Source organism: Pseudorasbora parva, chromosome 8, assembly GCF_024679245.1.
Source record: "Pseudorasbora parva isolate DD20220531a chromosome 8, ASM2467924v1, whole genome shotgun sequence".
Classification (NCBI taxonomy): Eukaryota; Metazoa; Chordata; class Actinopteri; order Cypriniformes; family Gobionidae; genus Pseudorasbora; species Pseudorasbora parva.
In genome coordinates this window covers 11069877-11084393 of record NC_090179.1, presented here as the reverse complement: position 1 = coordinate 11084393, position 14517 = coordinate 11069877, and the positions used below count along the sequence as shown (strand labels likewise).

Genomic DNA, 14517 nt, shown 5'->3' with positions numbered 1-14517 from the left:
CTATACAGAATAAGGCCTTAATTTTTGATTTATAAGTAGCAATAAACAGCCAATATCGCAATATAGAATTTGACGCTAAACTAAAGTGTTACCTTTTTTGTCATACCCTTACTGGCCTCACTGGGCCCGTCATTACTAAGTTACGCCACTGTCTCTAGTGCTTTAAAATGTGTGTCTATAGGATGTATATACAAACCGTCATATAGATGCAAAAAACAAACAAACAATAGTACCCCATTCAAATGCTAAGTTTTTTTGAAAAGTTGGCAGCTCTGCTATAGTAAGTAACCTACATATAGTTAGCTCCCTAATAAAGGTCGAGATCTCTAGAAATCGATTTATTTTCAGATTAAATATCGTTTAAATAAAGTCGTTCGAGACATCTAGACGTCGAGGTTAAAATATAACGCTGCCTTTTATTTTAGGGCTTCCGTATCACTTCGGTGAACGAGTGAATCCTGTAGTGGCCAATCATGGACCTCAGCGTAGTGGTACGGTATTTTCATTGGATGACAGTGGTGATTGACAGTTCCGCTTCACCAGTAATATTCACGTTTTTTGTCCGGGGGGCGTCACCCCCGCCTGTCCCATTTTCTGTAGTTTTCGTCCATTTCATTTTGCTGCGCGTGATTCGTAACGGGACAACATGGCGACGCAGACGGCCCGCTACTACAGTGAAGGCGGCAGAGCAACAAAACGCCAAAAAACTGAAAGCGAGGGAGGAATGGCTACCGTAAGACAAATATTTGCTTACATACTATCAGTTATTTTATTGGCGACTTTATCTGGCGTAGCTTTAGTTAGCTAGCTGGCTGAAACAATGCTAGTTAGCAAACCGGCTAACCAAACAATTGAGCTAACGCACAGCATGCTGGATTTTTTGCGCCAAACGCATTACAAAAACTCAAATGTAATAAAAATGAGATGATTATGAAGAACATGTTTGCTACATCCGTGTGGAATGGATGTATTTTTCACGCCACACATATACTCGAATAGGTTGCTGAATGAATGGATTATGTTGCATGTAAGCCGTGATCATAGATACACGATGCATACATTGTTAATCCAAATGAGTGGGGAAATACTGTGTATCTACACAATGAACACGATAATTAAAACATTTAGAGAATATCCTCCATTTGTACACAGCAAGTAAACTGCAAATAATATAATTGTCTTTTTATACGCTGTTTGTTTTTATGTTATAATGAACTATGCCTGTAATGTTTTATAGGAAGGATATGATGACCCACATAAGACCCTTCCCTCTCTTGTGGTTCATGTCCGAGGTTTGGTGGATGGGGTTTTGGAGGCAGACATCGTTGAAGCCCTGCAAGAGTTTGGAACCATCAGGTAACTTGCCTGCTTTATCTATGCCGTACCTTGATTTTATCTTCTTTGAAATGCATTGTGGCTCATCCATCTCCAATTCTCTGCAGTTATGTTGTACTCATGCCCAAGAAACGTCAAGCCCTGGTTGAATATGAGGACATGAATGGATCTTGCAATGCTGTTACTTATGCCAACGACAACCAGATCTACATCGCTGGACATCCTGCATTCGTAAACTATTCTACCAGTCAGAAGATATCCAGGCCGGGTGACCCAGACGACTCCCGCAGTGTTAATAATGTTTTGCTTTTCACGATCATGAACCCCATTTATCCCATTACTACGGTAATACTCACAGGGTTATTGATGCTTTTATTATAGAAATGTGTTTTAACAATTCACACTAATATTCTTATTTTTTTCTTTTTATAGGATGTTCTGTATACTATCTGCAACAACTGTGGTCCTGTTCAGAGAATCGTCATCTTCAGGAAGAATGGTGTCCAGGCCATGGTGGAATATCCTTTACTGTTTCAGTATTAAGATCGAAGATAATTGTCAGATGCCGCCTGTTTGCATAGAGCTGTAATTTGTGTTTATGAATCATTCTCTACTTCCCATGATTTCTTTTACAAAGCGTGGACTAAGAATGTCTTCCAAACATTAGCCGCTTTAACAGTCAGGCCAGTGCGAGCCATGGCTTTCAACAGGCTGGGGTAATGAGCTGTAGCACTGTCAGGGTAGACTAAAGCACTTCACTAAAACCCACCCGTAACACCTCTCTAGAACAACGTCACACAAACCCATCATTTCACTAACAAATGGAAGTTCTATAAGAAAACTAATCAGAACGAAATCACTGGAAACTAGCAGGATCGCAAAACATACACCAAAGACAGCTGTTAGTTAGCATTTTTAATGTTTACATAAAGACTTAACACCCAAGCATCAGTGTTTTACCACAATTACACACTATTTAAGAGTTGAGACATACTGACAGATTAGAAATAAACGTTTGTGATAGCTAATTTGATTTGTCTGATTTCTTCAAGCTGTCATATATTTACCATCTTTACTATAGTAATGGTGGTTAGCGTGTGTAGTCTTTTGCATTGAATATAAATATTTCTGTGGTATACAGAGATCAGAATCCACCAACAGAAAGTTATTTCAAACACTCATTGCTGTCTGATAGGCAGTTTTGAACTAAAATGATTTTAAAAGTCTTTAATGCATATTTTAGTTGGTATATGAAATCATCTGTGACGCTGCTATTTCCAGACTCAGATAAACTCCTTTGTTCGTAACATCTCCTCCATACTCTAGTATAAACTCCTCATTTGTTTCATAACCAATCCTCAAGCCTGGGCTGGCCTGCTTTGTAGTCAGTTATTCGACAAGTCAAAAAACCTAGACCGTTGGCCCCAAGGAAGCGCCGACAAGGCCTTATCAAGCCCAGGAAGTGACAGTGGAAACGCAACTGGCCCTGGCACGTGCTAGAGAGCCTGCTTTTGGCCCGAAAGTGGAAAATTGTTCGGATTTTTCTATCCATACCAATTAACTGAAACTATAGTTTGTTGCGTTCCAAGAATGCTTTTAATAATCACATCTGTAGTCATGGCACACAAGAGTTCCTCTTTATTTCTTTAATTCCACACACATTTGATTCCGTTCAAAGCGCCCAAAGGGCCAAGGCCTCACTCAATGGGGCGGATATCTACTCCGGCTGTTGCACACTAAAGATCGAGTATGCCAAGGTGAGGTTCATCTAAATTCACTGTGTGGTAATACTAAATCAATTCTATCATTATTTTCCAGACTTTAGATAATCCTGAATGCATGAATGTCTTAAATGTGAAATCAGAGGGAACATCACTGTGCCTCTAAAATCTTGAAAGCAAACTTAGTGTAAAAAAAACTTTAAGTTAATAATCAATATCTGCCGTCCCTACTCAAGTATTGAGGTTTTCAAACTTTTTTTTTTTTCCCCTCTTAGCCAACACGTCTTAATGTGTTCAAGAATGACCAGGACACGTGGGATTACACCAATCCAAACCTGAGCAGCCAAGGTACCTTTTACCCCTAAATCTGCTCTGACATTTCTCAGTGCTCTTACTGCCACTGTGGGGGAAATAATTGGGTGGGATTGGGGCATCTAATAGCTGCAGCAATGAATCCACAGTTTCACCTCCCCTGTGCTGAGAGTTAGGCATACGTCTGTAGGCCAACATCTACACCGCTTGCTGTGTATGTTTTCCTGACTCTCTGAGGGCATAGTAAAAAGCTGTATCTGTGTGATCTTGCTAAGGCTTCCTCCGAATGTTGTCCTGATATCTCACAAGCTTCCTTTTCCAGCAAAGACCGTCACATGTCAGTAATGTGAGGGGCAAGTGGCTTAGTGGGTAAGCACCATATAGGTCCATGATCTAATTATATGTTCAACATGAAACTATGATTGCAACCTATTTTACTTTTCCAGGTGAAATGATATGGATAAACATGGAGGGGAATTTGATTTTGTCCATTGTAAATGTATTGAATTTTCATCACTCGAAATGGAAAGTCTTTTTGTTGTTTTTCAGGGTAACATGCATTGATTAATTGTTCAACAAAAGACTAGTAACGTGTTAAAAGTTAGGTGGCACAATTCTAATTTCATGTTGACCTCTTAGGACCACTGATTACATGATTTTGGCCGAAGTTATTCATGGCCATCAAAGGTGTACCCAAAGATATTCCTGTCTCGGAACAAATTGCAGCTAAACAAACCGTTGAGAGAAATATTCTTTGTGCTCTCACTGGCCATTTGCTCCTCACATTTATGCGGCACATTTAGAGACAATGCAAAAGTACAGAACCTTCCAGAATATCAAGTGCTACAACAACACTCAGTACATCTGGACACTGGGGGACATTTCCTAGATTTCACTGAAGACACAAGTTCCTCAGACTTCCAACACTGTACCAGTCAACAAACCACAACTGCTTCCTATACCTGCGAGAACATTTCTCCAGAAGGACAAACACTCATTTTACTCATGTGAAACAGCAAGACATCTTGACAAACACGTGATCACGCACCATTTAGCACTCATCACCTCCTACAGAAATGACACTGCCAACGAAGACATTCTTCCTGTTGAACGGCAGTACACATTGAAGGATTTGGGGTTGTCGGTGCAAGTAGTTATGGCTCCCACACCCATTCAACTTTATCCCGTTGTTTCTTACGGGTCAAGAACAAGACACACACTCCACTGTGACACATCACCACCTTCACAACAACCTCATTGCTAACAAGGGAAGCTTTTGACATGCATCCTCAAGTGACACCACGACACAATTCAAACAGACCTCTTCTCTTCATTCATGTCAGACTGTTGACATCCACAGACAAACAGCCTTCTCTGAACCTGTCTGTCTTTCTCTGGGCTACGTCGTCTTTCTCTCGCCGTGCCGATCGTTACAACACAACCCCCCCCCCACACCGACAAATCGACATGCCAGACTCGTCAACAGCTGATGACACAAAACCACTCGAGACACCGAAGACACTGCAGACAAATTTCCAACAAGCAGACGCACTGACATGCAGACAGCCAACACGTCAAGTTAAAAAAAAACTCAGTTAAGCCCTGAAATTCTGCCCTGGAAGCTGGTGTTTCAGATACACACTCTTCCCCCAACATGTCTTCCTCCTCTAGTCCTTCCCTTTTACGATTCCTCTCTCTTTCTGTCAATATGTGACGTTTTTTCCCTTTTTTTCAGTCGTATGACTACTGTGTAACACCTTCCGTGTGATGCAGGTTGGCTTTGTGTCTCTAGTGGAAGTGCCAGTCAATCTGAATTGAGCATAAATTGCTCCAACTTTTCGACCTCCGTAAGAAGACAGGCTTTGAAATGTGAATATGAAACACATGCTGGCATCAGTGGAGCTTTGAAACCCATCTGAAACGATGAAGAGTGCTTGGGAAATCAGTGGATTGGACTGGTGGGGGAAGAAATGGAAAGTTCTTAAGTGCGAAATGGAGGAAGATGCTCAACGGTGGCTAATTTACGGCATGTTCTACTTGCCCCATCCTTCAACCCCCAACCCTTACGTTTGTACTGTAAGTAACCCCAAGCTTCTGTTGTCTTGGAGTGATGCGTTCATAGTCTGTTTCATGGGGATGTGTGACCAAATGTTTGACTAACTGGATCTTTTCCTTTTCAGTTGAGTTTTTTTTTTCTTTGTCTTCCCCCATTGGGCTACAAATGTTATGTAGTTCAGCAAGTGCATTAAAATGCATTCCTGGGTTGGGTTGTGCTTCTGTGAGCAACATTATCATACTTGTGATCCTCTGAGATGTTTTGAGGCAAGCTTAGTACCCCTTTTCAATTGGTGGGGCAATAATCCCTCCTTATCTGTGTTTACACCAAATACAAGGTGACTTCTTAAACTAGGGATGCACCAATCTGATATTCAGTATCGGTATTGGTTTCGATACTGCTATTTTTTGTCGGATCGGGTATCGGTCAAACAGGAACGATCCAATTCCAATACGGACTACTTACGGTTATTACTATTAAGCTCCACAAAAGGCAAAAAAACATTTTAAAGCACCATAAGCATTTTTGTGCACTATATTCCTACTGAAGCTTTTCAATGGCTTAACTGGGTAAACAGACGTGTGTATATAAACAGATATGTATATTACTGTGCAAAAGTCTTAGACTTGTTAGTATTTTCACACACAACTTTTTTTTTTAAGCCAGTCATTTATCTTTTCCTGCAGCGTGTCATTTCCAAACATTCTTATTATATTATTATATCATTTCCATTAATTATAATAATCCAGTTAGATTTTTGTATACACAAGGAGTCTGACAACAGTCGGTGTGATCTGATCTCGCTGTCAGAGAGTCTGTCTGTGGTTATCTGAAGAAACAGAAAAGACCGACTAAATCCAGAAGAACTGCGGCAAGAAACCTTCCTGCAAAGCTACCTGAGAAAAAGGGAGTTAGTTAACAGAAGTTAATTGATAAATATCTGTTTATAACATTATTTTTTAAAAGCATCGTCAATCAGTTCACACCGGCTGTTGTCAGACTCCTTGTGCATGCAAAAAATCTCACCAGGTTATTACAAGTAATTAAAAAACGAATTTTTGCAAATGTAAACGGATATTTTCTCTTCACACTACAGCAAAACATAAATAACTGCGTTAATACTATTTTTTTTTTAGGGGTGTGAAATACTAATGTGTTTAAGACACAGTACTGTATATATGAATAAATGAATTAATTACAATTAAGTGTAAACAAATCTATATCTATTTTAGGTTAGCTAAACATCCATTAGATGACATTTATATTTGTCCCAAATCGCTGTTACAGCACAAATAAATACTGCGTTATACTGATAAACGTAATAATATAGATCACAATTTTCCTTTTTTGTTCTGTTTTTTTCACTTTATTAATTCCTGAAGTAAACTTTCGGCTTTATGGCGATAAGATTGACAGTAATATACTGGCTGATATTTTTATTTATTTTGTGACTAATTAATATTTCAGAGGGGCTAAAGCCTCTGTTAAATAGGTCTAGCGACGTCCCTGGTATTTAGTGGATTGTATTTAACCCACAGAAGATAGATCATCAGTTCCACATACACACAGCTATAGATATTCTACAATGAGCATTTCACTGCTACCGTGATATGTATCGGCTGATATTCATTATTATGGCTATTGGATCATTTTTGAAAATATGTCATTGGTGCATCCCTACTCCTAGAGTTTGTAAAGCAAGAACCGCTAAAGTCCAAAGTGTACTTAAGTTTTTATGCATTTGTACAGTACATGGCATACATTTCTTCAACAGCCTAGTCTACGCGCATATCTTAATGTTTCAAACAGTGTGTGCGCTGTATGCTCAGTTCGCACTTAAATTATTTAATCGATAAGCTGGTCCAAAAGGTGGCAACACTTTCGCAGTCGAGAAAAAAATGGCTGATGCAGAACAAACCACAACCAACTGCAGGAGGATGCATTTGTTGATTTGTTGTGCATCACTGAGTGTGCCTCAATTTAGAAAAGTAGCCATTACATTCCAAAGAAATAACGGTAATTTACACCTAGAGCAGAGGTCTTCAACCCTGCTCCTGGGGACCGACTGTCCTTGAGAGTTTAGCTCCAACCCTAATCAAAGATAGCTGAAGCTAATCAAACTCTTCAGGAGCACATGTTGGCTGCGTCCGAAAACCTAGGCAGTTGACTTGCCTCGCTGCCTAATGAGACAATGGCTTGGCAGCGTTTTGTGCATGAAGGCACCTGACAAAACTATTTCGGACAGACTTCTAAGGCAGTGTAACACTTTAATGATCTACAGCAAAATAGAGAGAGCTTTGGTGAGAACTAAACACATTTAATTACTACATTAGTAATTTCTTGCTATAAAAGACTTCAGAAGTGGAAAATATTGGTAAAAAAACTTTACAAACTGACCCTCAAACGCAGCTTTCGGACGCCATCTTTTTCCCCAGATCAACTGTCACTGAATGGAAAGCACAGGATTGTGGGATATCAAAGGCAGCGAAGGACATGTATGCTCCCTTTAAAAATCCATCAGATGAAGGTCTCTCAGGAGACGTGAAGCAAACATTAGATTCGGACATGGCTTGATGCCTTCCTGTCTTCAAATGTGTCCTCCGAAGGCAGCATTTTCCAGGTTTCGGACGCAGCTGTTGAAAATACACAGTCAGGTGTGCTGAAGCAGGTTGGAAATGAACTTTGCAGGACAGTGAGTCCCCAGGAGCAGGGTTGAAGAGGAAAAACTAAATTTTGTAACGAGTACTTTTCTGTATTGAGACATACGATGCATGCAGCCGACAAATCCGTCCTCTAGAGGAAAAGCATTAGAAACGAGATGAGATCCACAACTAGTTAAAATGAGGACTAAGACTATCTGCTGTAACCTCTGGAGAGAAACACTGCAGACATTGGAGAAAGATGAACTTTTCTAGTGCACGTGGTAATCATCTTTGTCCGCACTCAAATAGATTTGAAGTGCTATGTGTTCAGCATTTGCATCAAAACTGAAGTATACTTTTGGCTTAAAATCACTGGTTATGGGATGGAGAAAATCTCCTAAAACATAAGTTTTCAAAACGGCTAATCAGTCTTCCTAATGCAAAACGAAATCACACTGAATTTCCCATGCTGTTTAAGAACATAATTTATTTGCTGTATATACCTTCTTAATTTGTTGCGTGTTTTGTAATAAGCAGAGTGATTTAAAGGCATGGTGCCCTACACATTTAACTCCTGAATAGAGTAAGAAACCTGTAATGTGGTATTTCATAAATGTCCGTGAGATTGATGTTTGCACTGTGTGTACCTGAACAGGTGCAGATGCTGATGGCAATGGGGGCAATCAAGGTGTGTGTCTGCAGTAGACTTTCTGTCCTCCCCCACCCTTTCACTCACTCCCAAACATGACTTACTACATTTGTCAAGGCGATTAGTTTACTCTGTTGCTTTTATTATACGTTTGATTGGGCTGGTACACTGCAAAAGAAAGACTATGTATATTACCCAGCTGACTGTGTTTGTGAGTAGTAATAAATAGTTCACATTCATTGGGTGAATCTCATGAAACCGGTTTTTCATGTGGCAAATCTCATTTCCGTAATGCAAAAACGTATTCTTAAATTCATTTAAAATGTAGACGACATGGTATTTTTGTTGATTTTAAAGAAACAAGTTTTTTACTACATTACAATACAAGACTTCAGTAATGAGTCACCTTTGGTAAGAATTTAAAAAAAAACAGTTTGGACAATAATCACATCGATACATGATATACCATTACAAAATGTGGTGATTTAAAATTGACAAGACTTAATTTTCTTTACAAATATTTGTAAAGAAATATTTCCATGAGATTCACCCTAACAGTATCGCCCTTTTTTCTGGTGTCCCCTTCTCTGCTGATCTTAAAGCACAGAGACAGAGCGACACACGTCATAATCTGAAAGCCACGCCCACCGCGGGGAAAACAAACCAACCGTCTCCATTGACTTTCTATTGCGGGAAGCAGCCTCCTTGTCATTTCTGAATGTCTTTAAGCTGATATGTGAGTAGGTGTACAGAAAACAATCTAAAAAAAAAGAGAAGTTTTTATAAGCTGTTGACCCAAAAAACATTTAAGGACACAAGTGTATACAGGCACTTGAGACGGAGCGCAACATGCTATATTACTATGAGAAGTACGCCCACTGGAGGAGAAGGTAATCAGCGACAGGAAATATAATATATAAAACTGACATTTGGATATTTGACTAAATGTTCACCGCACACGTAGGCAAACTGAGTGTCAGGAACCCAAAATTGACCCATTTTTTTCTGCTAAAGCTTCACGTGGCTGTATCCTCTTTTGTCTCCTTAAGCGCTCGTTTTTATTAGCTTGTTTGCTGTACACCTTGTCACACATCAGCTTTTAGACATTGTTCTGTTTCTTGTTATAAGTGAGAAAAGACGAGGCGACCGCTTCATGCAATACAAAGTCAATGGAGAGTGTTTCGATTGTGCCTTCGTCCTAACTATGCTCTGTCTCTATGCCAGTCCCATTAATGTTACAGTGTCAGTGTCCTGTCCTGTCGCCTCTCAGCGAACTCATCTTTCACTCTCTCTTTGCCCCTTTCCTTTCTTGGCCTTCTTCTCTCGCCTCTCAGATATGAACGCCAACCCCAACAAGCGCCAGAGGCAGCCGGCTCTGCTGGGAGACCACCCTCCAGAGTATGGTAAGACTTGCGGGGTACACGCGTCTACACATTTGCTCGCAAACAGGGGAGTGAATGTTAAAACGGCATCAAATTGGGGTGCATTTGTCACAGTGGCAGCAAGATGGTGCTGTGTTGACGTTAACTTTAATTTAAGTGAAGGGCGTGTGAAATACTCCTAACCTGCGTGCAACCCCCACCCCACGTGTCCTATATGTCATTTGTGGATTCTCAGGTGGTTATCACGGATACCAAGAAGAGAGCTATGGTGCACCCTATGAAGGCCGACGGATGGGGCCACCCATGGGTGCTCCGAGGCGTGGTGGGACCAGTCAGCGTTATGGCGGACAGTACGGTCCCCCGCCTCCGCCCCCAGGAGAATACGGCGCTCATGCAGACTCCCCTGTGATCATGGTCTACGGGCTGGATCCAGTTAAAATAAACGCAGACAGGGTGTTCAACATCTTCTGCCTGTATGGCAATGTGGAGCGGGTACGTACAACAGCAATACGTGAGCGAGACACTGCCACAGTGCAAACGGCGTCATTTGAAAGCCCTTTATTCCTCTTCTAAATGTAGGTGAAATTCATGAAGAGCAAGCCTGGGGCTGCCATGGTGGAGATGGGAGACTGCTATGCGGTGGATCGTGCCATCTCGCATCTCAACAACAACTTCCTGTTCAATCAGAAGCTCAACGTGTGGTACGTTCTGACTGCAGGTCCTTTTTTTTTTTTTTTTTTGCGATAATGGAAGCTGGATTGTACATGTTTCGTTTCATATTTTGCTGATGAGCTTTGATTTTAGTTTTTTAATCAATAAAGGCACATTACTACATCCATAGTTTTAAAATTAAAGCGCTAATGTTCTTAATGTTCACAATAATTAAAACAACTATATTTTTTAAACTAGACTTAAGTTAAATGCTAAATCTTTTTTTCCATCTGATTATGAGGTAAAATTTGTTGATTTTTTTTTTTTTTTAATTTTTTAAATGTTGTAATTTCACAGTTACTGTCCAAATTAATGTAGAAACAACTTAAAGACTGGATTTTTAAAATATTTGTTTTAATGGCATCTTTTTATGAATGAAGGCCAGTATCACTGATAGTAATACAGCCACTGGTGGCTCTATGAAATAGATTTTACATTAATGATGGATATTCAAAATAACCGTATAGTTAAAAGCTATATCAATTTCAACATTTATTAGGCTTTAAAAAATAGCAACATTTAATATAAGTGAACGTAAAATAATTTTCTCACACACCCATTATAATGTAATTTTACTTGTTACCTTTTATATATAATCAATATACAGGAATTGAATAACGTTATCAAACACTTTACAGTCTGCACTTCATAAATTATAAAATAAATGTAGATGAATCCTGAAATCTACAATTTATTTGTTTTTTTCTCTTTTACCCTTTGTTGTTTGATAAACATTAATGACAGACAGCATTAGAGGTTACTGTGACTTTAAGATCTGCCATTAAGAACATGATGCAGCGTATGCTCGTTTATGTGCAGTCTAAAGCACTCAAATCCTTACTGCATGACACAAGCTGATTGGCCTCTGCTGGTCTTGCAGCCAATGAGGTTGATTGCTCAACATATAAATAGTCTGGTTTATTTTTTGCCATATAGGTAGTCCTGCAGCGCTCTATCAGAGCTCCTCTGAAACCCTCTGCTTCGGGATGAGTGTCTACATGTTTGTTTGCTTTCTGCAGTGTGCCTTTGTATGTAATGGCAGTAGCAAGTCCATACTTGCTCTCAGCAGCAGGATGCATAATTTAGTCATTTAACTTTATATTTTTTTTCTTCTTCGTGTCAGTGTGTCTAAGCAACAGGCCATCATGCCCGGCCAGTCATATGAGCTGGAGGACGGGTCCAGCAGCTTCAAAGACTTTCACGGGAGCAGAAATAACCGCTTCACTTCTCCAGAGCAGGCGGCCAAGAACCGCATTCAGCACCCCAGCAATGTCCTCCACTTTTTCAACGCTGCACCCGAGGCTTCACCAGAGTCCTTCACCAGGGTCAGTTCATCACATCAGAGACTGTCTGGACCTTTATTGTCTTGTGATGTTATTTGATGTGTAAATTTCAAACCTTCCTCTCTTTTCAGATCTGTGAAGAACTGGGTGTAAAGAGTCCTTCCAATGTCAAACTTTTTGCAGCCAAAGGTATGTAATATAAAAGTGCTTTTGTTGTAAATAAAAGCCAAACATGGCATCAACTAATTTAATAGTAACTAGATTTATATGGGAAACTTTTGTCATCTATATGTTTTTATAATGTCTCCAATCCCGCTTTGCTCCATTTGAATAGGTTCCACATCAGAGAGGAGTTCATCTGGGCTTCTGGAGTGGGAGTCTGTTAATGATGCCATGGAGGCCCTTGCTATGATGAACCATCACCAGATGAAGAACCCCAGTAAGTGACCCCATCATTAGTGTGTGACTGTTTTGATTTTGATGGCTGATGCTGATATTTTAGAGAGCAGGGTGGCTGATGACACACACTATCACACACATTTAAAGATAGTAAAAACGCATGCATTACAATTGTTGACATTAAGCTATTTATTTTACATAACTAATTTTGGAAATGAATTGTATGCAGCGACATTTTTTTTAACGTAATGGCTAAATCTGTAAAATTAAAATGAGTTTGAGCAAGGATTGCGTGTTTTTGATTAGCTAATCCTTTTACAGTATTTTTCACTAATAAAGAAATTGGTAAAAATAGGAATTAAACCAACCATAGAGAGCTGTTGTCATGTGTAGGTATGAAACAAGCTCTGTAAAAGCTTGTATTCAGTAGTATTTTTTTTAAAAGGAAACTTTTGTTCACAACCTTTTCCCACCACCAGTCTTCAATGTTAAAAATATGTATTTATCCTGTTTCTCTCCGCAGGCGGCCCGTATCCATATACACTTAAGCTGTGCTTCTCTACTGCACAGCACGCAAACTGAGCAGCATCATGTCCCAGTATCATCGCTGACCCGTCACTTCACCTTCCTGCTACTTTATTGTCCCTTATGGCTCATTTGTGCGAGTGGGTGTGCAGACGTGTTGAGTTAACCTTATGTTGATTGAGCCACAGCACAAGCTGAGTGTGAAACTGACTGAACTCATTGTTTTTAATGGAAACGGGGAGTTAAAACGCTTTTGTACCAGTATTTTGGTTTTGTTACTGTTTTTGTTCTTTTTTTTATTGCTTACCATGATTGACTGTTAGCTTTGTGCTCAGCACCTCACTTTTAGAAATGTCACCCTGTAAAGATTGCATTTTTTTTGTTTTGTTTTTTGATTGTAAAATAAAAAGTGATAATGGGTCTTTGTTGTGATTTGCTTTTGCAAGGGAACAATTGTGACTCATGTTTTAAAATGTTTTGCAGCAGTTTCTTTTTTTCTTTATCAAAAGCTGCCTGGATGTTACTGCCTAGTATATATTTGCGATCTGGACAATACAATGTAATCAATTTAATAAAGAAATTTAATCTGCGTATTCAAAATTGGCTCACTGCCATTTGCTGTTGATTGCAGATCGTTTGCACATGGTTTCGTCAGTCATTAGCTGAGCTGAGGACGGCTCAGACACATTTAGTCTATAAAACCGCACAAAAGTATGTAGTGTAGCCCAACTTGCCGCCATACAGATATGCTCAACCGAAACTCCCCTAAGTAAAGCTCAATTTATACTTCTGCAGAAGTATAAATTGAGCTTTACTTAGGGGAGTTACTGTTCTGCTCTGTTATAAGCTGTGTTGCACCTCCAAAAATGAAACACCGCGTCAATTCTACATGGACGGTGCAAGCACTGTCCCCTCCCTCAGGGGTACACATGCTCCCTCTGTATCTGTAACTGCACATCAACGCGGACAATGTAGCCTATGAATGAAAATCGACGGCGAGGCTACAGCGAAGGTCCGATTCAGAAGTATAAATTAGGAGTAAATCAGTGGAGTGGGCCCTTAAGCCCTGAGGAGGTTAAGATCCTCTGCAGTGATATAGCATCTACAATCCGCTGATGCAACAATGGCTTTCCTATGTGTGGATTACCCCAAGACACAAAAAGCTGGCTATTATTTCTGAAACCTGCTGTCCTCTCCATGTACACATGAGGCACCCGTACTGGACATAATGGATTCATATTTAAAACTGCAAACAAAATGGCTTGACAGACAGAGCCTGTAAGTCCCTCACACACTTAGCTGCCTCCAGCGCTACAAACAGCGCAGTCTTAAGAGAGAGAACGGCTCAAAAGTGTGTTGAGAAAGGGCATCTAAAACCATCTACAAATCCCACAAAGGGACCATCTGCCTTGTCACTGGCCTCTTACGACGTGCCCCTTTCATAAAACGACTTTTTAAAGGGGTAGTTCTGTGTTTTTTTTTCTAGGCTTGGTTGTCTTTAT

General features: G+C 39.9%; 1 protein-coding gene across 2 annotated transcripts; it reads left to right on the top strand.

The window, feature by feature from the left end:
* The first annotated feature begins 582 nt into the window (after window positions 1-582).
* Window positions 583-13435, top strand: hnrnpl2 (heterogeneous nuclear ribonucleoprotein L2). 2 transcript variants are annotated; one of them, XM_067450096.1, is made up of 14 exons: window positions 584-733; window positions 1238-1356; window positions 1443-1680; window positions 1768-1855; window positions 2998-3092; window positions 3332-3404; window positions 8722-8754; window positions 10050-10118; window positions 10333-10589; window positions 10677-10798; window positions 11932-12133; window positions 12223-12280; window positions 12426-12530; window positions 13014-13435. In XM_067450096.1, the coding sequence occupies exons 1-14, from the start codon at window positions 647-649 to the stop codon at window positions 13070-13072; spliced, it is 1605 nt and encodes a 534-aa protein (XP_067306197.1). In that variant the 5' UTR covers window positions 584-646; the 3' UTR covers window positions 13073-13435. The 2 variants fall into 2 exon arrangements, with proteins under 2 accessions (XP_067306198.1, XP_067306197.1); XM_067450097.1 differs by lacking the exons at window positions 8722-8754; window positions 10050-10118 and having other exon boundaries at window positions 583-733.
* The last annotated feature ends 1082 nt before the right edge of the window (window positions 13436-14517 follow it).